The following is a 25742-nucleotide window of genomic DNA, read 5'->3' as shown; positions in this document are numbered from 1 at the left end:
TTCCTGTGCTTTCAGTCTATCTGGCTTCTGTCTTTTTTGTTTTCCCTGATTAAGCCCGCTGTCGCAGTATTGTTTAGACTAAAGCAGTAAGCTACAATTACTCAGTGCAGAGTGTGTATTGTATCAGGCTCATTACAATTACCTCTGGGTGTGAGCGTGTCATCTGCTCCGGCTCACGTTCCAATTTTTCTGTGAGTGGAGAGGAAGCGGCATCCAGCTGCCTCGCTGTGCACACAACAATGTGACCATGAAATGAGAGGTCTCCATTACAATAAACGTGAGCTGTGCTCCCTCTTCAGTTTTGATTTACGCGTCTCCAGCAGCACGTGGTAAAAATGGACACATTCCACGGCTTTTCAATGCACGTATATATGAAATGATTTATCTTCTATTCAAGGAGATACAACTTGTAACAGTTGGCAGACATTGCAAAAGAGCTGTACGAGGCTGAGTGATGGTTGCAACTGGCTTGGATCATCTGTGAGAGGCCAGCAAGGATGCTTAACATCAATATCCAATAGTGTTGCTGCCGAACCAATACACATGATGTAGTTTTTAAAAACAAGAAAGTCATCTTTCGCTTAGTTAGCTGGTCAGAGGATGAGACAGTTGATGACTCTTGTGCAGCGTCAAACTGACCGATTTAACATGTTACAGCGTGTGTGTCCTCGTTTTAGATATTGCTGCTAAATGTAGGCCTTTATTCATGCCAACTCATGGATATAACAGAAGAAAAAAAGAGCGAGGAAGATTTTTCTTTTCCCCAAAATGTTTTAACTGGCACGTCTCAGCTAGGGGTTTTCCTGTGTTTGAATGTTCTGCCCATGCACACACAGGAATCCTCCGTTTCACTTCTACAGTCCGCGAACAGCTCCAAGGCCCAACACGAGGAGGACAGTGTTCATGGATGGATGGATGGATGAATGGATGTTTTAATTTATAAAAACTGCAAAAAAAAAACACATTTCTGCAGAATTACCAAATGACAAAAACTTTAATATCTCTCTTGGTTGACACTGGATTGTTGTGCACAACAGCAATCACTTAATATATTACAGACAAAGACATTTCCTGGCTGATGAGAAAAACCTTCCCCAGCAGGCGGAAGCCTCTTAACTGATGTTTTGTAAGCCGATTCAAGCTTAGCACCTTAACGGCATCACACAAATGAAATAATTTATCACTTATGAAAACACAGTTGCAGCATTTGATCTTACTGTGTATTTCACCATGCGCACACACACACAAACACAAACACACACACATATAAAAGATTCTCGCTCCATTTGCATCAGAACTTTTCCCTCCTCTTCAGTGTCTGACTGCTCCCCCAGGCTGTTTCTGTAAATATCAATGTGTTCTTACTCCACTTGCCTTGTTAAATAAGATTTGAAAAGAAAAGGAAAAAAAAACCAACCCCACCATGAAAGATTTCTCAAAGCTTGACAGTCGATATTGGCTTTCCTGTGCAGAGAGCTGTGTTTTAAAACAAGCCTTCATACATTTACCCCATTAAGTCCTTCAGGCTAAAAAATGCAAACGTCTACGAAGTGTGCGTTGCATAAGAATGCAGCAGATGCTATAAAAATGCAAAAGTCTTTATCATGCAATGGACGCAGCTTCTCACATGTTCAAACAAGCGCATACTCTCATTAAGTGGCACGTGTCAAGAAAACATTATTGTCATGATGTATGGATGTTTTATTAAATGATACAAACCTTACTTGCTCAATATTATCTCAGTTTGGTCTTGCCGACTTTTTACCCTTATTTTCTCCGAGGTTACGGGCAATCACAACCACCTTTTTTTAGATGTCTGTCCCCCGCTATACCCTCTGTTACACTTTAATGTAATTGGGAATTTAAAAAAAAGGATCTCTGCTGTAGTAAATATTCCAGTACAGTCAGTCACGTTTGTTGAAGATTTGTGGGGATTTAACGCCCCTGTTGCCTGGTGTTGTGCGGGGCATGCTGGGATCCTTCCTTCTCCGTTGCAGCAGGGACAGGAGCTGCTATCGGTGTCCCTGGAGCAGAGACCTCTCTTTTGCTGGGCTGACTGACATTGGAGATAGAAGGGAGTACAGTTTGGGCGACCAATGCTGCTGGCGATGTTACCGGTACTGCGGAGGGTCGGGGCTTGGCCACTCTTTCTTTCTCTACTCCTGGCTGGTCTTTGACTTTTTCCAGCATCACGCGGACGGTTTCTGAGAAAACAACTCGAGGGTCGGTAGGAGGCAGAGCAGGGCAGGAACAACTTTCCCTCAACTCCAGGGCCTGTATGAAAAGACACAGGAGACAGACACACATAAACTCTAAATATGGACTGCACCAAGTCACTTTAAACAAAAAGACGTAAAATGATCCAACCTTCACAAGCACCTTTGCATGGCAGTCACCAGCAATTTGTTATAACACAAAGTAGTTACATATTTCCTGTCTGCAACGGTTAACTATGGAGGGAGTGAAATAATCAAAGGCCATTTTGTTGGACATCATTTGCAGAAGATACTGGTGTCACACTGGTAGTGGGACCAGGGAAGCTCAAAAACTGCTGCAGATTCATCCAAGAGCACTAGTTTGGACGAGCAATAACAACAAAATCATTCCAAATTCAAACAGACGGTGGCTGCTGCTTTAAATTAAGTCTTGCATGTCTTCTTTTTTGATTCTGCTCAACAAGGCTGCTTTCTACCCACAGCTACTGTGATCATCTGTCTGCAGTGAAGTACAGGATCAGCCGAACAGCCTAATGTTACCAACCTAAACACAATCACTATTCAGCAGTCAAATACTCTCATCGCTCATGCACGTAACTGCCGGCACAGTCCACTTAAAAGGCTCCTCCTCCTATGTTACCTGTGGAGTTTGCTTGATGATAATGAGCGCACTTGTGGAGGTGGAGAGCCCCCAGAAGGGTGGGGTTAAGTTGCTGCAGGCTGTCACCACTTGCAAGGTTAAAAACGTCATATTATCCATCACTTTCACCTGAACGAGCACACTGACTCTGATGAAGGCGAAAGGATCGCCGAAACATGTCAGGTAATTAAAAAACATAAATTGTTTGTCTGACAAAAAGAACTAGTAAAGGAAATTGTAATTCATAGACAAAATGAACTTTATTAAATCTTGAATGAGCACAGATGTAAGTTGGCTACACACACACACACACACACACACACACACACACACACACACACACACACACACACACACACACACACACACACACACACACACACACACACACACACACACACACACACACACACACACACACACACACACACACACACACACACACGCGCAAATGTGCTGATTAATCCCCAACTAACAGTCTTCATCACTTCACCGCCTGCAGCTACAACCGGGCCTTGACAACCACTGCTGCTAGAGGTCAGTCAACCACACGGGGGGAGAAGTGATACACGAGCACATGAGCAGAAAATGCACATACTTAACGACATAGCCACCTGATAGACAATTAGTCGTTTACCCATCTGTTCAACTTTTTGGCTTAAAGCATCAGTGTAGCAACAATCTGAGCACAGTAGTACTCAAGGAGTCCATATGTATGGTGCAAATCACTCAGATATTACTCATATAACTGTTCAGATTATAGATACCGGCATTTTTCATAGAACCAACTATCTTAACTGCCTCTTAATTCCCTTCCAGCCCTCAGATTGATTGTCTTGATTGTCATTGATCGGCCTGCCAGAGTGCCAGCACAGTGTGCAGGGCCTGTGAGTTTGAGCTGTTAATGAGAGGGCTGTTTCCTTTCAGGTCCTAGATTCAGATGCTACAAGACATTTAGGCCAGCAGGCATCCAGACCCTGGTGCAGCAAAATGTTTTTCCTGTCTTCCTAAAACCCTGCATCTTTTCTTCCCCTGCCCCAAGTGTCTCCTTCCTTTCTCCCCCCCCCCCCCCTTTGATTCTGCAGGTGGGTGTATACGTCTCTCCAGACGCTTCATTACTTGCATTTAGACTCCTTCCAACGTCTCCTAAAGCTACACAGCCTCTTCGAGGCGAGAGACATGTGTGGGGCATTAAAGAGCTTTTCACTTCAGTTTGTTACATGAGACAAACCAATGAATTAGGATTATATTTACTTAAAATGTGGGAAATAAATGAAGGAATAGTCATTCTCTGTGCCTGTACCTGTGGTATGAGACGCTCCATTTGGCTGGATCTGTTCCTGTGAGATGGGTGCGTGGATAACCATTCGGGCATCGTGGGCTCTCCTGAAAGTTTATCTACAAGCTCGAGTTGTTGCCAGAATACAGGGCCTACTCGCACATCTGCACATGCCTGGGAAGGAGAGACACACACACACACGGCACTGAATCAAAGCTGCACATATAACATGGCATCAGAAATGACAAACCTGAATAAATGCATCAGCTTAGTTTAGTTTGACAACAGTGCCCCCCTGTGTCCTGTACACAGAGTACAAGGTGTAGGAGGCGTCATATTTGGGGAGATTCTGTATCATAACCCTTTCAAAAGCAATTGTACAAGGTTTTAAAGGATGTCTGAAACACCACTTAATTTTTGTTTTGTAAATGTAACTGCTCTGGCATAAGTAATGGGTGTACTGACACATTTTATCGTTTACACATTTAATCTCCTTGAAATAATTTTTTGTTTGTGTTCATTTGGTTTGTTATTTAGTCGTTTATTTTTAGTTTTTTTCTTAATTATTAAATTGTACTCTTTATCGTTATTCATATATTCGATCATTTTTCTTTTGTGTAAATTCTTTGTAATTTTCATTTATTTCTATCACCTATAGATTTCTAATTGCTCATTTGTATATTTTTTTGATATTAAATTTTATGTTGACTATAGGTGGAGGCACCTGATAAGCTCTTTGAGTTTCCGCCTCTTCCTGCACTTTAATTTGTAAAGTTTTTACTTTTATTTGTGTAATTTTTAACTGTGCAAATAAATAAATCTAAATCTAAATCTAAAAGCAAAGCTTTTTTTTTTTATTTAAAAGTTCTTTCATATCATCATAGTGACTTAAAATGTACTACATACAATGAAAAGATTTCATTGTATTAATTGCACAGTGTATTTTAATTTAATTGTTATGCAGGAAAGGGATATTTGTTTTATTTTATTCAAGAAGCATTTTTATATATGCAGGCAGTTTATTTTTATTTCATTTGTTTTATACATTTTGATATTGTGCAGACCTCTGTTAATAAAGGTACCTGTGTGACATTTGGCACGAGGCTTTGTATTAAAACTGACTGTTTTTTTAAGGGTTTGCCTCAGAAAAAATGAAGCTAACAGAGATGCTATGCTATAATGCTTTGGGGGGAAACCCCAATTATGTCACGGAAAAAATATCGATATATATCGAGTATCGCCATTTAGCTAGAAAATATCGAGATGTCATAATGAATATTGACCAGCCACACAACGTCTGGGATAATTTCCTTTGGGCAGATGAAACTGGAGCTTCTTACCAAGTCACATCAGCTCTATGTGTATAGTAGCTGCTGTGAAATATGGAGGAGGTTTGGTTATGTTTTCGGACTGCGTCTGACAGGGTGTCTTGAATCGACGCAGGCTGCAATGAAATCTCAGGATCATTGCAGGATTCTGGAGAAAAATCAGCCGCCCATAGTCAGAAAGCTCGTTCTCAGTCGCAGGTCATGGGTCCGCCAAAAGGATAATGACCCAAAATACACGGATGAAACCACCCAATGACTAAGAACAAATCATTCGGCTTTTTTAAAGTGTTTTTCTATGAGGCCTAATCTAAATCCTATTAAACATCCATGGAAATAACTGAAACGTTCAGTCTGGAGAAGAAAGCCTTGAAACCCGAGACAGCTGGAGCAGTTTTCTCATGAGGAGTGGGACCAAAATAGCTGCCTAAAGGTGCAAACATCTCACTGAGAGTTGCAGAAGTCACTAGTTTGTGGTGGTTGTCTTAAAAGGATGTGCAGTAAAATACTAGGTTTAGGGTCCCAACTAAATTCCAAAGGCCAGTTTTATTTTTTTATTTTTTTAATTATTTTACATTATTCTATTTATTATTCATGTTTTTATTAAATTATTATTTATTGTTACTTTGGTCAGTTTCAATCTATGTCATTGCTTTAGTGTGGGGCCACTGAGGGGTTTTTCTTTCTTGAATGGAAGAAAATAACAAATGTATACAGTACACGTCTGTATTTTAACACTGAAAACCTGCCAAAAGCAACAAAGGGAAGAACAAAATTAAACTTTAAAAGCACTTTTGCAGCCAAAGAAAAATGACTTTCCACAGCCTCATTAATAGTCCTCTTCTTGAGCAAACAGAACTTGGTTGAAGTCCATTGATCGCCTCTAGCTAATGACAAATTGATGATAATGTTACCTTTGCAGCTAACTGCAGTCCAACTTGGTCTGCCTCAGCCTCCAGTTTCCGACTATAGGGACGGCTGAACATCAGCTATAAGAAAGAGGAAAATAAGTGATGGTTTATGTCTAAGTTTGTACAAAAAACTACAAGATTACAACATACTTTTATTACATAAAGCTTAAACTGTGGAGGCTTTGGAAAGCTGCTGTGGCTGTAACAGCCTGTATCCGTGTACAGTGTTTACAGGAGATGAATAATAATGCCTTACCTCTGTGAGTTTGTCCTTTGCCCATGATCCCAGCACTGCCAGGCTGTCTCCCGGGCACATGGCCCAGATGGCTGTCACCAGAATAAGAGACAAGAGGTCCACAACATGAGACAGGCTGGCCTGCTCCGCCTGGGGGGTCGGAGGAGATGGAGAAAGTAAAGGAGGGCATGTAAGGAGAGGGGTAGAAATGGATGAGCACGGACGTACCAGAGAAAACCAAAGTTTAAAAAGTTTTTTATCTGATGAACAAGACAGATATTGATTGTTCCCATCTATTTTGGGGAGATGCTTTCGCTTTAACAGATTTAAAGGTTTTAAAAGTCAATCCAATACAGCGCACTTACAACATAATACTGAGCTCATCAATGCTCACAGCCCTCATCTGAGTGAAATCTAATTCCAGTATTTCCTCTGAGAATTCGTTTAAGACTTGAAATACCCATAACTTCATTATACAATTTTTTAACTAGAGAAAATTGTTTTATAGCCAGAGGAAAAAGGCATTTGTGGATAATTAGTACAGCATAGCAGTGAACAAGACTTGGGTCATCACAGCACAGACAGGATTGGGGAGAATTTAGGGGTGACTGTCAGTGACTCTTTAATCAACAGCTGATGCAACGGCACTGCAACCGCTTCAGACAATACTATAGCCCTGAGACAGAGTGGGAGGTGATGAACAGACGGGAACTTTAAGTACATAGCAGCGTTTACAATGCAGGTACAGAATATCCACCTGCATATTCTACAAACTTGTGTAGGAGAGACCTGGAAGATTTCCAGGAGGAATTTCATATGAGTGCACCGGGGGCCTCTGAATGATTCAAGTTCGTTCTTGAACATCATTTGCACTTTAGGCGGTTTCCATGACTCATTTGTGTGCACAGTCAGGTCTGCTAAGGCTCTCACATGTTAGCAGAGCACTTTGCATGCTGCAGCAAATCCATCTCAGGAACTAAAATTGGTTCCTTTATTTTTGTGAGCATTAAACTGCACTTTGTCTGTCATTTAAAGTTCTATTTTATACTATTTAGGGCATACACTGAAAGAAATGCAACAAGTATTCATAACTATGTAAAAACTATTATCTTATAAATAAAGATACACACACACACATATATATACACATATATATAGACATGTAATAGGATACAATGTCACCCTTGGGAAATTAAGAAAATAAACTGCCTCCAAATCTTAGTTTCAGTAAATATTATGACAGGTGATCTTATTCGAAACCAATCAATGCCACAAAAGCAACCACAAACTACAGAGGGCTCTTTGCTTACAGAGTGCTCCAGTATAGCATGTGCCATTTCATGTCCCAGGACAATGATGAGCTGGTCAATATCTGCCACAGCCTCCAACATCCCCGTGAACATGAACACTTTCCCATCCTGCACAAAAACATGACATTTGTTTAAGGCATATCTTTTTTGCTAATATTGTACTGAAAAACAAGTCAAATAAAAGGGCAAAGAAAAGTTTTTCATCAGTCTTCCTTGTACTTACGGGCAGGACAAAGGCGTTGATCGTGGGTTTGTTCACTATATGGACAGTCCAGGTGATTTCAGCCACCTCAGGGATGTCCTTGTTTCTTTGTGCTAGGAGCTGCACCAGCTGCTTCACCATCTGGTGAAGAGGGTCAGATTCTGGAAGCAGATGCTCTCCAAACTCCTCCATGTACTAAAAACACAAAGAAAACAAGTAAGTAAAGAAGAATTTCATTTGCCTCTCATCATGTTACATGTTCTCGGTCTCCATTAATGTCAATAACCGTACATATATTTCAGTTTTTTCATCAATGACTCTACAAAGCAAATATGCAAGGATATATGTAACATTGATAATTGTAATTATTTCAATATAACCATCCTGTACAACACGTCCTCTTACCGCTTCTGAAGTTAGAGTTGCCAGCTCCAAGTACTTGTCTCTGCCGAACACCAGAAGACGGAGCCGACCAGTCACTGGGGATTCATCCAGATGAGTTAGGAGGAGAAGGGCTACCATCACCATAACAACTCCTGCTCCCGCCGCCAGAGGCCAACGCCGCCTCCGGACCCACTCACGTATGAGCTGCCGGCGGTTGACTGGTAAACCCACCCACCACTTCCTTAAGCTTCTGTACACAAAGGGACCCCAGCAGATTTATTGTCCCTTCTTTCTATTCAAGCTTATAGAGTCTCACAGAGTACATTTAAAATCACATATTGACCAAAACTAACTAACACAGAAAGGAGTTAAATGCATTCCTCTCAATTTGTTGAAATTAGCATTGGATATTAGTGGAGAAAGCGCATGGAAAACTCAGCCTTTAGAGTTTTAGTTAGGCTACAGACCGAAATCAATCATCTCGACTTTAAAAGGGGCAAGATCATAGCTACGTACTATTCACACAGTGATTAGGAAATTGCATGTGAGCATTTAAAAGCATTGCTCACATGCTGAGTTAAACCAACTCTCTCCAAAGACCCATATTCACCACTGACGCTTCCTGTTTAGATATAGAAGTTGTTTCTGGGGCTCACGCTCTCGTGAGACATGAACATCAGATGACAGACACATCCCTCCTGTGGGTCATTAGGATCTTTTGTCAGCTGTATGTTGTTTACCTGTTTAGCAGTGAGATGGTTCGGTCGTGAAACTGACAAGTGAATGATTTGCGAAACGGCCTGGGGAGATTAATCAAGCCTGCATTGTCACTGTTCCATTGGTGAAACCTGAGAACAACTCGTCTTTTTAAATTTAAAATTGATTGCTCCTTTAACTTCTCTCCCAATGGGCCTGTTTTCTCTCCCAAATATGCAATTCACAGTCATCAAAAAGTCCTAACTCTTGACCTGACAATCAGGCTCTCTTGTGCGGTGCCATGTGTTTGTGGAGACATTGTTTTGTAAACAGCAAATGACAAAAGAGTCTAATAACCCAGAGTGGGAATGTGATTTTTTATATTTGATGTGTGAATGATCAAAAAAAGCATCTCACAACAATGAAAGGCTGATCCAGCCAGTTAGAATTGAAAAAGTATTTTGTATGATTTTACTTTATTTGGAGGAGGTTATGAGGGATAGAGTTCACGTTATATGTACGTTGCAGAGTATGGAGGTAGATTTGTGTTTTAATTATTCAATCAAAAAAAAGATTGCTTCAATCAAAATATATATTTTCAATTTAAAAAATCCATTTCTTTAAAAAAAAATGATTTCAATCAAAGAAAAAAGTGTTTGAATGCCAAAAAATATTTGAGACTCAAAAAAATGCATTTGAACACTGTTTTTCTTTGATTGGAAATATTTTCTTTTAAGTTTGAAGCAACTTTTTTGATTGAAGTAGTGTTGTTCTGTGTTTGGGCCATATTATGGGTAGGACATTTGTGTCTTTATCATTTAATCAAAGAAGAATTTGCTTCAAAAAGAAAAACATATTTTCAATGAAAAATAAAAGAAACAATAAAAGAAAAAACTTTTTCAATCAAAGAAAAAAAGTGTTTGAATGCAAAAAAAAATATTGGAGTCCCCAAAAAATTGCATTTGAACACTTTTTTTGTATTGAAAATATTTTTTTCGATTTGAAGTGATTTTTTTTTTTATTGAAGTGAAAAAAAGTTTTGAAGTCTTTTTTTTATTGAATCATTTTGACACAAACATCCCGCAGGGGGCGGATGCTTCCCCATTGGTCAGACCATAGACAGACATGTTTGAGTGACAACTTCACTTCTATCAAAGAAAACATTTCCAATCAAAGAAAAACAATGTTCAAATACATTTTTTTGAGTCTCAAAATATTTGTTTGCATTCAAACACTTTTTTTCTTTGATTTAAATTTTTTTTTATTGAAAATATATGTTTTGATTGAAGCAATGTTTTTTTTTTATTGAATAATTAAGACCCAAATCCACCTCCATAGCAGAGATCTTATAAATTCTTGTGTCAAATGATAAATTTAGTCTTACAGGGTTAAATGAATGAAACTATTGAAAACACCCTACTGATTACATTTCCCTATGGCATATTAACATGTTAAGTGCAGTGTTTCCTACCTGCCCAGAAGTATAGCTACAATCTTCTGCAGGGGTTTGAGCACCATCCATAAGAGCGGGGCCGGCAGGGCCCTGAGGGGGGGAGAGCTGTGCAGGCGCCGGACACACTGGGCCGGGACAGGGCTGGAGGGACGGAGGTGGAGACTCACTGTCCGTCCGCTGCCACGCTGTAAAACACATGCTCCAGCTGCACCGCCTCTCAAGCGAGGAAGGATTGTGTGAAACGACCCCGGCCATGTCTTCCTGACAGGGCAACGAGCTTCTTTACACACCTGAAAGTTTCGAGCCAAGTGAGTGAAGAGAGAAGAGAGGCGTCTGTTTCTGGAGAGGCTTCCGTACAGTAAAGCCATTTTCATGAGAGGGAACAGCCCCACTTATACCGAAAAGAAGCAGAAAGTCTTAATGCGCCCACATACATTATTGTAGTAGGATGTGGTCGTACATATCTTGTTGAAAGCGAGTTAGTTAAATGTCGAGTAGCGACAGCAGTCAGTGGTTTATGGCAGCGCGAGTAACCTTGGTAACCAGGGTTACAGAGGGCATGTGCTAGTCCGCGCCTGACTGGAGCTGACACCACGAGATGTCGAGAGAAAACACTTGATTCTCCTGCCACGCCGACCGACTAGAGTTTAAAAACAACTGCGCGGTGGTGAAAGTTTGTCTGAGAAAATAATAAACTGTTTGACATTTCCGCCCCTGAACAAAAGTCCCGAGAAACCTTCTCCGTTCCGAAGGTTCCGCCCGCAGAATCGTCCCGCCGCAACAGAAGCAATAACCTTTCAAAACGAAATGGGTCTTTATTTTTTAAACTTACGTAATAAAAAAAAATGTTTTACCCAGTGTTGGATACAAAAACCCTTAAACTTAAATTTGAAATGAAAAATACTTTAATATCCTATTAAAAATTGTTGACATCTTTAATCATCATACAAAATATGAAGTAGTAACAGTATTGAGTTACAGTTTTATTTAACACTACTGTCATTAAAACAGGGCTCTTCTAGAAAAATTACAACCCAATAAAAGTAGCTATCATTGCAATACATAAAATAATAAATACTACAGTAGACCACAAAATATAAAAATAGTTTAATTTATGCTTAAGCGACAAAGAACTGATGATTTTTCTCACACACACACACACACACACACACACACACACACACACACACACACACACACACACACACACACACACAACCTTTCAAACAAACATGGTTTACCATGATTGTGATGACCTATTGTTGATATAAAAGCACATTATTTTGATCCCTAAAGGAGAGGAGAGGGGGGAAAAAAACAAAGAAAAAAAAATCAACATAACTGGATTATAATTGTAGGATCCAGCATTTTTGTTTCCAAAACTCTTGATTTTTGGATCCCACAAATAGTTGCTCACGCAATTATGAGTCCATCTCTGAGGTTTGGGTTGAAGAACTCAAATTATATCTATTGACATCTGATATAAAACCGAATAAGACTGTAATAAGACAATAATAATGATCCAAAACGTAACATTCCAGTTCATCCTGCAGATATCAATCATAATTCACATTGTTATGCAATGATGTATTTCAAATAAACTTGCGATAAAAGTTAGATGGTACAGTGTAAAGTTCATTTGGGGCAATCAAACTATATAAATATAACTTTCTATTTTAAGCCTCTGACAAGACTTTAAGTGACAGCGTGGGCAGTCCCCCTGCAGACAAACCAGAGAAACGTAAACTTTGTAAGTGTAAAGAAAGTGTATAAAAATGACCTTTTGTACAGGCGGATATCCTTCCAGTCAACGTCACCCGGTCACAGTTCCATACAGGTCAACTACTGAATGCTGCGTAAACTACTATCAATAGACACACAAGGAGGAGAGTCCACGGCCTCTGCTTCCATAGAACTGGACCAATACAGAGATATTTATGCCAAATATGAGAAAACCCCAGGGTGGTTTAAACTAGAATGGTCCTTTAAACATATGTACAAAACATGATATAATTTCTTAAATAATGTAGAATAGAACAAGTAAAGTGAGCTACGCTGTTTATTTTACAGGAGATAGTCATGTTCGGTAGAGAGTACAGAGCCCAGATGCAGCACTGTGCTGCTGCTTGTATCTGGTTCCCCTGCTCCTTCTTGGGGCCCCTCTTTACTAATAAGCTGTTCAAAAGCTGTGTCGTCCGAGTCTGCTGGTTTGGGAGAGGCGTTTAAAAGTTCTCCTTGTTCCTGGTCTGAGGACCACTGCCTGGAAATAAAGTCTGACTGGAAGAGGGACTGGATCTGAGTCAGGAAGTGGTCTCCCTCCCCATCAGGCAGGGGTTCCAAATGCCTCGCCAGACATGCCAGCATCTATAGGGAGCAGGTCAAATTAAAGAAGGATAATGGTAAAAATGTAAAAAAAAAAGCAAGTGTAAATGCTTTAGGTCACAAGCAAATGTAATGTAGGAGGGGTTTTACTGACCTTGTCCAAACAGGTGAGATGGGACTCTCTGCGGAATAACCTGTCCATCTGCACACTCCTGATCAAGCGGAAAGAAAGAACAGAAAACTGTTCACAGACGCTCCACTACAAGCTGTTTTATAAACCATAAAGATTAAACTTGGTAGCAGGTATTGCAGTCATGAGTACCACTCACCCTGGTGCTTGGGCGTATTTGTGGATGATCCACTGAGCCCTCCTCATGGTCTGTTCCCAGTCAGGGATAAGTTGTGATGACATGAAGTCAAACCTGTAAGGGATCTCTGCAGAGGAACAGAAAATAAACACACTCAGCCAGAAGGTTGATTATTCTCTTGTGTACACAAACCACAAACCCACATCATCAGCTTTGGGTCCGTTCTTGTGTGTGAGACCTACTGTGAGGCTGTGATGACTCCTGGCTGTCTTTTACCAACAAGCAGGTAATGGTGGAGAGGGGGGAGAGGTTGGCTGGGTCATACGGGCTCACGATCATCCCAATAAAGGGGGCTCCCCCTCGTGAGAAATAACTCTAAATCAATCGGACACAGAGAATCAGACCACAAGTCCACATGTAGCTCACTAAGTGTGTCCCCTTCATTCACTGTACTTCACCTGGAACTGGTCCTGCGTGTTTATGTCCCGCACCGACGGGTTTGGGTGAAAGGAGGGGTGGGAGTGGTACCAGCCCACCACACCGAGGCCCAGGGACGACAGCACATCACACGCCAGTGTCTGAGACACCGGGTCCATCTCACACTGCAGACCTGTGCTCACACTGTTACACGGCTCCGCCGCACAGATCTATAGTGGAAATTATACATTAGTTTCAGATTATACTTGTAAAGATTGTTGCTTCCAATCGCTCATCATACCTTCAGCAGTTTTGCTTCTTCGTCAAACGTTCCACCGAGTAGGCCGATGACTTCCCCTCGTGACACGTGGGCATGCTACATGCAGGACCAGAGCACAGTTCAACAGTTCAGGAACAATACAATAAAGGATGAAACTATTTGGAGAAGAGCTGTTATAAGAGGTGTTATACTTTACTGACCGACAGCCTGAATATTTTCTAGATGAGTCTGTGTGAATAACATACCATGTCCATAACAAGAAGGGTTTCAGCACACACGGTGACCTGGAATGGCTCCTGGAGGAAACAGGGAAGGGATATTGCTCAATGATATTTATAATGATCTGCTCACACACTCACTAGGATTATCACATCAATGACAGTGAAAGTCTCAAAATGGCTCGTCAGAGTCTTTCAACCATGTGTTACTTATAAAAACAGACTGGTCGCATCTCTGTGGCAACATAAACAAGATCTGTTTGACAAGCAGACCTGAGAAAGTGTGCGTTTAATAATAATTTAATGATTTAATTCAAGGACGTCTTCAACATCCTTGTTTATCTTTAACTTCAGATTCCTAGATTACCAGCTGAAACAGCTGTGTGTTGATATAAATTACTGGAAGGAGTATCCCCCCCTTTCCAAGGTCTAGAACAGTGTTTCCCAAACCCGGTCCTCTGGACACACTGTCCTGCATGTTTTAGATGCTACGTTGCTTCAGCACACCGTGATACCAGTAGCTGTGTCGTCAACAGAGTTGTCCAGACCTTGATGACAAGCTGGGGATGACTGCTAATTTGAATCGGGTGTGGTGATGCAGGGAGACATTTTAAACATGCATGACAGCGTCCCCCGTGGACCAGGGTTGGGAAGCACTGGTCTAGACGAAGACTCCAACCGTTATCCTGAGCCATGAGGACATTGGCTCAGATGATCAGGAACACAGAAACCACCAAACGAAGCTCTGCTATGCTCAAGGCCTTTGTCGCAGGAAGAAAGCTGCTGATCCTCAACTGGAGGTTTTAAGCTCAACAGAAGTTTCCAAACAAATCGATTTTAAAAATAACTTCTACACATACAGTATGTGGTCACTATGCCCTGCTGTATGTTCGGAGGTGCAATAAAGGCATATTCAACCCCAAGGACATTATCCTGGTAGTGGCAGCATCGTCCTCAAGCGGTGTTTTGCACTTGCCGCAAAGTGGACGTAACATTGAAGAAGATACTGTGTAAGAAGTACCAACTCAAATCCTCCTAACCTCAAATTGGGAGCTGAAAAGTTGAACATTCTTTCTTAGATGAATAAATATCCCTTCACAGCATTCACAGAAGTCAAGAATACTCTAGTCGCCTTCATCAATGTAAAGATGTTTGGCAAACAGTCAAAACCACTTTAGGGTCAACTTAAACTTATCTAAAATCAGAACAAACCATCACTCTGGAAGCTTATTTTATTAGTTAACACTAATCATATAATGCTAAAATTAAATTAAATTCTTTTGAAGAATGTTGACCAAGCTGCCAAACGTCATCTAGTCACCTAAAAGAAAGATTTTGTGAAATCCAAAAGGTGAAGTAAATGTTAGCTAAGCATAATTTACACTAGTAAAGTGATTATTATTTCCAATGAAAAGCAGCTAAAGTTTCTAAACATCTCACTCAGATGTGAGAAATGTGTGCAAAACTCAACCCATGTGGAAAGTTAATGATAAAATAGATATTCACTAACCTGTACATCACCGTCGAAAGACCTGCAGGGAATCAGCTGGAAGGGATCAAAAGACCTGGTGGACAAAGTGAAAGAACGTTCTCAGTATTCCCGTATGTGTCATTAATTACATGGTGCACCATTGAATGCTGCTCACCCTCTGCATCTGGACATCTTGCAGGGCTTGGGTTGCTTCTTCATCTCCTCTCTCTGCCGAGCCAGTTCCTCAGCGCTGAGATGCTGAGAAACACACGGCCCACATGGTCTCAGTACAAAAATGACCGTGAAATCAGAACAGTTGCATGTGTTTGCATGTCGGTCAGTGTCCAGACCTCAAACGTCTGTCCTTCCAAATCTTTAGCGTAGCACCAGTTCCCCCAGAGGTCTCGTACACGCCTCTTTCTGGTCCTCTGCAACCAATCTGAAGTTAGTTCAAGTGAGGAAGCCAGCTTATATTTTGTGGTTGAGTTACAGGGCCGGCCTACCATGCTCTGCAGCCTCTGGGCGAGTTGATAGGCCTCCAGAACGTCTTTGCCCTCCTTCTGTTTGAAGCGGTCCACCACCTTTGGCCGATTGTACACTGCTTGCTCTACAAGAAGAAAGTATGAACTCAGACATGAAAAAGGAAGATTCACAGACACCATAAGTATGTGTAGATACTCCTATAGACGTACCACAATTGAAGTTGATGGCCCCAATAAGTTCCAGGTAGGTGTGTATCCTCCCGATGCAGTTGACGTCGCCACAGTTCTTGAGACCCGGCCGGACCGATGTTTTGTTCAGGTACTTGGGCTTGCTCTTCAGCCTGGAGGGTAAAGATAGCAATAGTCTTTTTTTTTCCTCTGCAAACCTCTGGTGAAGGAAGTTATGAAACATTTATGTGGTTAGCGTTTGTTTGTACCACTGATCCAGGATATAGTTTCGAATCTTCAGATATCTTTCAGGGGTTTTGGATGGTCGGCTCTCAAAGAACTCAGGAATGGCTTGTTTTTCTTCCTCAGTGATGGTCTCTGTGTCCATCTCTATCTCTTGTTCTGGGGCCTTCAGCTCCTCCTCTTCTTCATCTTCATCATCTTCGTTCTGGTTCTCATCTTCATCTTGATCTGGTGTATCGTTCTCCGTCTTATCTGGTGAGTCTGGAAAGCATAATTTATATACTGACAATAATCTTAAAAGATCAACCTCGTCATGAGAAGACAAAAAAGGAAATGTGGATTACCCATGCTGCCGCAATATGCTTCATCTCCCGGACCGGCCTGTGGTGTCGTGTCACACTGCCAGCTCCGGCCCTCATCTGCATCAATCTCTTTTGACTCTCTCTGTGATTGTGTCTGAGGACTTTCTGGAAAAACACATTCTTTCTCGCTAGCCTTCTCATTTAGTCCTACTTCTCCAAGGTCCGTGCAAACAAGGGAAGATGAGGGCTGAGAAGGGGAACTCTGGCTGGGTTGGTACTCTGTATCATGGGTCTTCTCTTCCACTCTCTGACCCGCCTCGTTCTGCTCTTCTGAAAGGCTTTCTGTTTGGATCCCAGTCTCCGTCTGCCCGTCTGGCCTCTGGAACTCAGTTTTGACCACAATTTGTGTTTGATCATCGGCACCTTCATCCTCACTCAGGTCATCTGTGATGTCTACATCCTCGTCATCAGAGAGCCTCTCAATGCGGACAGCATTGGTAAGAGCGGAGGAGTGACTGGGCGTGGACTGGGGAGGCTGTAGGGGGATCACAGAACCTGTAGAGGGAGCTGCAGGACTGGGTTCTGATTTGTTCTGGATCAGAAAAAAGTGCAGCGTTTAAAATACAAATGAAAGCAATTAAGATTAATTAAGATTTATTACAGATATACAGAGATATATACATATACATATACACATATATATCCTACAAGTTATTTAGGAGTAGCATAACACACGCAGAGATTCTTACCTTGTGTTTGAAATACTGCCTGGCATAGCTCTTGACCTGAAGAACCGTACGGCTGCCCAGCAGCTTCGCGATCTTAGTCCATCTTCGACCAAACTGAGCCTGCAGGTAGAAACATCAAGCCCTCAAAAAGGGACCTCAGAGAGTTCTTCTTACAGACAAAAATATACTGCAGCTTTGACTAGTGATTCCATCCTGGATTAAAATGCTTGATGCTCCAACTCCGCACCAAGTTTCATGATATTCTGGTCAGTGGTTTTGGAAAAAACAAAAAAACACACACAAAGTACTGTATACAAAATCACCATTAAAACTGTAATAGGCTTACAGTATGTATCCCAAGAAATAACATGTGAGAGACAGCAGCAAAATAGCTGCACTTTCAAGGGAGAAGCCTACCAGTCCTCTCTCAAACAGCTCTCTCTCCTGTTTGGACCAGCGGGAAGATGCAGTAGATGCTGAGGCCAAAGTCTTGGTAGGAGATCTAAACACCAAACAGAGAGAAGCATTGCATGAAGACCAAGACAATCAAAAACAAGTGCAACGGTGATGAGAATGCTAAGAAAAGAAGTAACTTACTTCTTCACTTTGTGTTTTTTGGTAGCATTACTCTGCAAAATATGGTCGGGAGGCTCCTTACCTGTCAAATAATATCTTCAAGAACAGCTGAGGAACACTGATTTAACAATCAAAAATACAAGAGCAGGATTCTGACCTGTAATCTACAGTTATTTGGGCAATGACAACATTTTCATTTTAGCCATTTATGAAAACATATAAGTGACTGTGGTCATGATCATTTTTCATAGAAGAAAGGTCAGACACAGCTTTGTTAAAATCCCATCTCACAAGACAAGGCCTGTTGTGTAACAGCATTTTTTCGACAGACGACATGAAGATCAACCTGACCCAGAATGACTGGGACAAAACATATGAAGGGTGTTTGGAAGAGCCTACAACAAGTTTGATGGTATGGGGTTACATCATTTCCAGTGGCACTGGATCAGAACTGATAGACTCTACACCCAAACAATAAAACAGTAGCTCGCATTTCCAGTATGAAACTGGGACAGTGTCCAACACTATTTTATTGGTCAATTAATCTGCAACTCTTTTGACAATGGATTCCTACCATTTTTAGTAACTTGACAGTTTCTGGGTGTCTTCTGGATCAAACAATTAATTGATTATCCTGCTGAATTATCAACAACAAACTTTACTTTGTTTAGTGACTTGTTTAAGGGTTGCGGCCTATTATTTTTACTGTTTGATCATGCAACCATTAGCTGAAGGATGAAATTGTATTTACCTGTCAACATTTATGTGGAATACAATATATAATGCATTATAGGTTTTGACACTTCAATAGAAGCAAATGTATTGAATGAAATTTTAATTCTTCAGCTCTTAACATGGAAGTGCCATACTGAACTAAAAAAAACTATGAGGCCAATCGGTATTTTGAGTAGAATACGATCACTGGTGAATCAATCTTGTATTTTAACTTGTTATTATAGCTTAATGTATCCATATATTGTGTATTGTAATTCTGTATGGGCAGCTACATGTCCTACTTTTCTCAATAAGATCCTGCTAGCCCAAAATACATTTTTGAGAATGGTTACTTTTGCCAAAAGAATCTCTTATTTTTCTTTTTAGAAAATGTAATTTGTTATCTGTCTTCAATGTGAACATCTATCAAACCTGTGTGTTTATGTATAAGTATGTATATTCATCTCATGACCTGCCACTCAGCTTCCAGAATTTTATGCCGGACTTCACACAATCAATGCACTTTAAAATACAGAGGACCATCCCTATGGAACAATTTACCTATATCACTAAAATCAATATCTTCACTGGCTTTGTTCAAAAAACACTTGAAAAAAAATCATTCTTTAGTTAAGACCAGAAACACTTCTGGAGTTGTTAAACTGTACTTTTTTTCATGCAATTATCCTACATCTTCTTCCTTTTTCCTGTCTTTCAATAATCCAGTATTGTTTCTTTTTCATGCTAAATTGTCTTTTTCTGTTACTTTACATTATGCATTTCTATATTGTGTTTTTGCTTTGAAGTCAGTTGCTACTACTGCTGCTGTTACTGCTGTTGTTGTTTATGTGTGTTTTATATTATAAAGGGGAGGCATTTTCATAAGCCTTTTTGGCTTCCACCTCTCCTGCACAATGCTTCATTTGCCCATTGTTTTTACTGTTCTGTTTTATGTGCAAATAAACTAAACTAAACTCTTGTTGATCATTTAGTGTGTTAAGTATGAAGGCTGGAATAATGCCACTGCTCAGCAGTTGTTTCTCAATAGTTTCCTGCTAGAAGGATACTGTTCCTCCAGCAGCATCCTCTCGATCACCTCTCGGTTCTCGGGGCTGATGGAGTCGTCCAGCTCCCAGGGCTGAGAGAAACACACAGTCAACACAAGCACAGCAGCTTCCTGACACAAACCCAGACATAAACCCAGCTGCAGCAGGTCCTACCAGGGTCCAGGACCCACTCCTCCCCGCAGACTGCACCAGCTGCTCCTGGATGAACCCTCCCGTCTCCATCTGACTGCAACAGCAAGAACAAGCGGTCGTGAATGCAACACGTCCAGAGCCAGAACCGTCCCGCGCTGCGGGGTTTATGACGCACACGCACCACAATACGGTAGAGACACGAGTTAAAGAGTAAAGACAAGCCCCCTACCTAATGCCACTCTCAAAGTCGTCTCCCTCGATGTCAACATCAACTTCGTCCTCCATGTTGTTGGATCAAACGTAAACAAGAGAGAAAGCGCCGCGCTGCTGCAAACAGAGTCCGGCGCCGCCTGCAGCGCCGCCTGGCGGCCGGAGGGACGACTCTCCAGTTAGTCCCATGCTGCTGGAAAGGCGTAGATTTGTGTCTTAATTATTCAATCAAAAAAAAATTGCTTCAATCAAAAAATATATTTTCAATTAAAGAAAAAATGTTTGAATGCAAAAAAAAAATTTGAGACTCAAAAAAAAATGCATTTGAACTCTGTTTTTCTGAGATTGGAAATGTTTTCTTTGATAAAAGGGGAGTTTTTTTTATTGAAGTGATTTTTTTTCATTGAAAATATTTTTTCTTTTTGAAGCAACTTCTTTTTTGATTAAATGATAAAGACACAAATGTCCTACCCATAATATGGCCCAAACACAAAAAAACACTACATAAAAACTTCACTTCTATCAAAGAAAACATTTCCAATCAAAGAAAAACAGTGTTCAAATGCATTTTTTTTGAGTCTCAAATATCTTTGTTTGCATTCAAACACTTTTTTTTTTTTTTCTTTGATTGAAATTATTTTTTTTGATTGAACCAATCTTTTTTGAGATTGAATAATTAATACACAAATCTACCTCAATAAAACTCAACGATTATGACTTCACCTTGTTCCCTTGAAAGAGAAATAAAAAAAATCTATAACCAAACAGTTGTAGCTTAATTTGCTTTTAATAAGCAGTCATTGTTTCGTGTTGACGAAGAGATCGATTCAGATCCCTAACATGCCAGGCAAAGTAAAATCTTTAAGGTAAGAAACATCAGTGCGAAAACAGCGTCTTACAGAAAGGCTGATTTCTGTATGAAATATCTATAAATGTTTTTTATTGTACAATTGATTTGAAACATTGTATGAATAGATTTCAATACTAAGCCAGGAAACTCCATGACAAAGTAACAAATCAAGGAAATCCAAGCCAAAGTCTGAGAAGATGTCCGTTTAGTTGTTTAATTTGCATTAGAAAATGCATCATGGCAAGATAATATAACATATGACAAATTAGTTTATGTAACAGTTGAACATTCTGCTTTTAAAAACAAACAACCAAAGTAATGTTAAAGGCAGGGTAAATACAACCCAAAACATTTTTTGTTGCTTGACCCCTTTCTTTTTTTTTTTGCTTATCCTGCCATTGAATGAAGTTTGCTCCCTTTCCCCCCCCCCAAACAACAGCTAAAGGAAACAGCATGGAATAACACATTTATGAGATAATTAGGGAATCATGAGCCACAAAAAATCACAGTCCACAGCTTTACACCATTTGTGGCTTTTATAAAAGCTGGTATTCTTTGAGATATGAACTTTACTGAGAGTTAATATTCCTTGTCATCAACCAGGTTCCGTTTCATTCGCAGAACAGCATTGCAGGAAGAAAGTTCATCATTCACCCGTCGACGTACCTGGATTTTCCACCATAAATTCTCAACTGGACCTAGATGTGAATTCCTTACTGGCTTTGGCCCCTGAGGTGATTTGTCTTTCCTAAAGAGATGTTTAATGGTTCACACTTGGATTTTCTGTATGTGTATCCTGCAGTATTTCCATCAGTGGAAGAGGGAACATATCAATCCAGTACTTTAATCCTTACACTGGCTTTCAAAAATTATTCAGCGTAAACCTTTTTTTTCTCCATCAATACATATCTGAACAGTCAGGGCCCAGATTATATCAGAAACCTTTTCCTGCGTATAAACCTGGAAGGTGTCTGCAGGAACTGGTCAGCTCACCCAGAGGCATCAAAATAAAGGTGAAATGGGTTTCAGTCAGCATGCTTCCCTCTGCTGGAATCAGCTCCCGGTGGAGCTTGAATTTGTCCAAAAGTAGCAATTTTGACAACCAAACTGCGTCTTATTTTTTCAAATGCTTTTGATTAAATAACATTCATTCAGTTTTAGATACTTGTATGAAACATTGTTTTATTAAAAATCTAGTTTGATATCTTTATTAGTGCCTTTGAGTCCTTATGTTTGAAATGTGTAATACAAATAACTGTGCATAACTTTGCTCTACCTGTATACTTAACCTCTACAATCTTCCTATTTTGTCACATTTTAAATAAGACTGACTTGTACCACATATCTAGACAGTTTTATTTTAGAAATGGAAATTACAAGGCAAAAAAACATATTTCTCCTTTATTGGATCTGTGAAAAACTAAACGAATCCAAGTAATTTTACTTAATCTTTTTATTAGGACAAAGACAAAATCCTGAATGGTTAAAAGATATCTGACCAATGAAATTGTTTCGAGACAAAACCCAAAGACAAAGTGAAAGACAACAACAACAAAAAAAGATTTTATTTAGAAATAATTCACAGTTTCTAATGGCACTACACTTTTTTGTAGTAACTCACTCCTGCTCAAAAATACTGTGCAGCTCTCCAGAGTACTCACAAAGAGGAAAGAAGGGAGGGGTGAAGAAAGGATAGCACTTGACATGTAAAGTAGAAAAACAAAAAGGCACGAGGAGTCATACAAAGTGCACAATGAGCTTCCTCCTCGCTTTCTGTGTTATGGGTTTAAGTAGGTTCAAAGTAGTCTTTGTCATGAGCGACACTCATGAGACAAACAAAAAATCTCACATGCATACAGGTTTACGCAACATTCAAAAAAGGGGGAAAAAAGGATTTGCTCTCCTTGTGGAATAAACAATCACATTAATAGTGTTCCATATCAGATTCTTTCCCGTGTTCCCTTTATTTAATCATAATTCATTTCCTCTGCACAATACTTCACAGCCATCCAAAGTGGTGCAAGCACATGAAGTCCAAGAGCAGTAATGAGTAAAAACAAGACTGACGGAGTGTAACGTGAGCACGAGGATGCACGGAAAGAGCACACATGCACGGTGAGAAAGTATTTCATGTAGGAATCATGGTGGAGTGGCTCGCTCCACCATGTTTTCTTCGCAGGTCGTAGAGGAAGTCGTGCAGCAAGGGTCCAAGGTGACTACTGTGGTGCACGACAGCAGGAGCACGAGGAGCTGCGTAGCGAAGACAGAAGAATATGCAAATTGTGTCTCCGTCAAAATGTACACAACGCCAACCACATGGAGCCAGTCAGAAACCACATACATACGAGGAAATGTATAAAAACAAAGAATAAATACACTGCTTTCACATCTGCAGCTGCCTGCAGCGTTTAAATTAGATGTTATTGTAGTTCAGACACAATAACACGCAGGGCGACTTAAAATCAGCTGGCTCATCCGGGGAAGATGCACAAATAAGTAGACGGGAATGAACAATCAGTCCGGAACTGTTCACGGCTCCCCAGCAGTTCTGCACGTACAGAAGCAGCAGTATGATGATCCTCATCCACGCACAATGTCTTAAATCTGTACTCAGTTATTCTGCTGGATATGAAATGTGACTGTTGGTGATTTTAGCCCGACGTTTCAGGCTTGAAGATTTAAAAAATACAATCTAAGAAAAAAAAATGTAACGCAGGACAGAAAGAAGAATCCGTGGCTGAGCTGTCGAGCATGACTGTGGGTCAGTACCGCTGAGTAATATTTCTACATAACAACGAATAAACACGAACAAACTGCTGCGACCCTGCAGGACTGGAAGACTGGCAAACCAGTGCCTCGATAGAAAACTCTATATAATCATTTAAATAAATAAATAGATAAATAAAACAGGTCTGTCAGACTCCTCTGCAGGGTCTCAGAAGCTTGCGTGACACGAGAAAAAGTGTAAACATACAGCTCTGCTACCAAACGTGCTCTTACGCAAGACTGAACCCTCCACGGGAAGCGGTCTCCTCGTACTGGCCGTGAGGATTATTCAAATAAACCAAACCAGCAGCGGCAACAGACGGCCGTGGCTCAGTGACGGAGATAAAAAACAAATAGAATCCAGCTCGCCTCGCGCCCATTCATCTTCATCAGGATTACAATACCCAATATGACAGCACAGTTTTGGGCCCAGCCCAAAATAACTGAGTCTGGGGGGGGAATGATCCACTGCGAGCTTGCAGGATCTGCAGACTGCTGCTACTGCACGCGTGTTAGGAGATTAAATGAGACAAAATAAACTGCAAGGGCATCCACGTTCAGGCCACTTCACATCATGCAAAATTATTTTTCTTCATTCGGCCCCTGTGGTTTGGTTTGAAACAGACTGACGGAGACAGAGCGTATCAGAAAGGTGCACAAGGAAATTCCAACACTGTGGTCCCATGCATATATGAGAGATGGCAAAATACAAAGAAAAACAGCAAGACGAGAGGAAACGAAGAAGAGAGAATGAGCTTTTCGTGCTTCACAGTTCACTCACAATGACACTTTCATCCAAAACAACGGCCTAATACTTGATGAAAAAAAATGTGGAGCTTGAGGCCGGGGCCTCTTCTCATTGTGCTCAGAGAGGGTGACAAAAAAAAAAAATAAGAATAAAAAGGTGCTCCACTGTGAGAGGACAATGTGCTTATCAAGAGGAGAGGAAAGAAAATGCCTGATGGATGTGATTTGTACTTGTGTCACTCCGCACCAACGACTCTGCTTGCACATCAACTTCAGAAGTGTTAAGAATTAAAAGGTCTACAACAGATATAAAGGCACATAACCATAAACAGGTCTTTGACAGGAGTGGATAAGGGCCAGATGATGTTGAACTGATGCTGCCATACCCACTTAAGTTCCACAGTGTGCCAGAGTTTATGGGAAATGTGGTTCTTTGGGATGTGGTAGGAATTCTTCTCACGTGTCTACTACCTTAAAATCAAAACAAAGTCGTGTGTAGGTGAAGTTTAAGATTTCAGACGTGTCCAGTGACGGCGGTCGCCCGAAAGGTCCCGACACTCAGCTCCTTGTTTCCCTTCATAAGCTGCTGCAGACTGGTCAAAGAGCCGGCGCCCCCCTCTGGCATGTGGGGGAACTGCAGCTCCGTCTGGCGAGACTTGCGCCGCTTCACCGAGCGCTTCTCCTGCCGGGTCTTGGCCGGAGGTTGGCTGAGGGGGAAAGGGAGGCCGTGCCCGTTGCAGAGCCCCGCTGAGGGGAAGAGAGGGGAGGGAAGGGGGAGGCGGTTAGTGTACGACTCCTCCGAATGGGTGGAGGAGCTACAGCTGCTGGTCTCTGAGGGGAACTCTGTGGGGGTACAGTTGGGCAACGGTGGGATTTCCTCTGTGGATGGAGGGAGAGGTGGTGGCAGGGGGAGAGTGAGGGAAGGCAAGGGAGGGGGAGGGGGTGGGGGTGGTAACGGCACGGGGAGGCATGGGTGGAAGCCATTACACTTGATGTCTCCGTTTGTGAGGAGTGCGGAGGGAGCGAATGCCTTCAGGGTCTCAACTTTGTCCAGCGACTTTGTCTTGCAGCGCTTTTTCTACAGGAAGAA

General features: G+C 41.1%; 3 protein-coding genes across 8 annotated transcripts in view; all 3 read right to left on the bottom strand.

Annotated features, from left to right (window-relative positions):
• Window positions 1-974: 974 nt before the first annotated feature.
• On the bottom strand, window positions 975-11376 carry oma1 (OMA1 zinc metallopeptidase). Of its 2 annotated transcripts, none has more exons than XM_061737101.1 (8): window positions 10670-11376; window positions 8524-8752; window positions 8140-8313; window positions 7917-8024; window positions 6628-6756; window positions 6375-6449; window positions 4160-4309; window positions 975-2274 (listed from the first exon to the last, which is right to left on the bottom strand). In XM_061737101.1, the coding sequence occupies exons 1-8, from the start codon at window positions 11023-11025 to the stop codon at window positions 1936-1938; spliced, it is 1560 nt and encodes a 519-aa protein (XP_061593085.1). In that variant the 5' UTR covers window positions 11026-11376; the 3' UTR covers window positions 975-1935. The 2 variants fall into 2 exon arrangements, with proteins under 2 accessions (XP_061593085.1, XP_061593086.1); XM_061737102.1 differs by having other exon boundaries at window positions 8524-8597; window positions 10670-10804.
• Window positions 11377-11637: 261 nt separating this feature from the next.
• mysm1 (Myb-like, SWIRM and MPN domains 1) lies at window positions 11638-20380 on the bottom strand. The gene is made up of 20 exons (XM_061738073.1): window positions 20309-20380; window positions 20101-20173; window positions 19948-20018; window positions 18188-18262; window positions 18008-18092; window positions 17612-17710; window positions 16905-17454; window positions 16587-16821; window positions 16360-16490; window positions 16171-16274; window positions 16018-16095; window positions 15843-15925; window positions 15707-15761; window positions 14224-14274; window positions 14000-14074; window positions 13740-13928; window positions 13524-13656; window positions 13303-13408; window positions 13128-13185; window positions 11638-13015 (listed from the first exon to the last, which is right to left on the bottom strand). The coding sequence occupies exons 1-20, from the start codon at window positions 20362-20364 to the stop codon at window positions 12716-12718; spliced, it is 2607 nt and encodes an 868-aa protein (XP_061594057.1). The 5' UTR covers window positions 20365-20380; the 3' UTR covers window positions 11638-12715.
• Window positions 20381-22574: 2194 nt separating this feature from the next.
• suco (SUN domain containing ossification factor) overlaps window positions 22575-25742 on the bottom strand; it is a 46966-nt gene continuing 43798 nt past the window's right edge. For 4 of the 5 annotated variants that reach the window (XM_061738067.1, XM_061738068.1, XM_061738069.1 and 1 more), the window contains one exon: window positions 22575-25730. In XM_061738067.1, the coding sequence (XP_061594051.1) occupies window positions 25167-25730 (564 nt within the window). In that variant the 3' untranslated portion in view covers window positions 22575-25166. The remainder of the gene's footprint in view (window positions 25731-25742) is intronic. The other variant, XM_061738072.1, reaches the window with a different exon arrangement.

The sequence above is a fragment of the Cololabis saira genome, chromosome 13 (genome assembly GCF_033807715.1).
Source record: "Cololabis saira isolate AMF1-May2022 chromosome 13, fColSai1.1, whole genome shotgun sequence".
Lineage (NCBI taxonomy): Eukaryota > Metazoa > Chordata > Actinopteri > Beloniformes > Belonidae > Cololabis > Cololabis saira.
The sequence above is the reverse complement of the archived record's forward strand: the minus strand, read 5'-3'. Positions and strand labels throughout refer to the sequence as shown.

Excerpts from the sequence above, each read along its gene's own strand:
- oma1 (XM_061737101.1), bottom strand. The coding sequence starts at position 11,025 with ATGAAAATGGCTTTACTGTACGGAAGCCTCTCCAGAAACAGACGCCTC. Across the intron at positions 8,753-10,669 it reads GTAGCTATACTTCTGGGCAG|AAGCTTAAGGAAGTGGTGGG; the intron begins GTAGGAAACACT and ends CTTTGTGTACAG. Across the intron at positions 2,275-4,159 it reads TGGAGCGTCTCATACCACAG|GCCCTGGAGTTGAGGGAAAG; the intron begins GTACAGGCACAG and ends CTTTTCATACAG.
- mysm1 (XM_061738073.1), bottom strand. The coding sequence starts at position 20,364 with ATGGAGGACGAAGTTGATGTTGACATCGAGGGAGACGACTTTGAGAGT. Across the intron at positions 16,275-16,359 it reads GGCCATCAACTTCAATTGTG|AGCAAGCAGTGTACAATCGG; the intron begins GTACGTCTATAG and ends TTCTTCTTGTAG. Across the intron at positions 13,657-13,739 it reads ACACGCAGGACCAGTTCCAG|AGTTATTTCTCACGAGGGGG; the intron begins GTGAAGTACAGT and ends CGATTGATTTAG.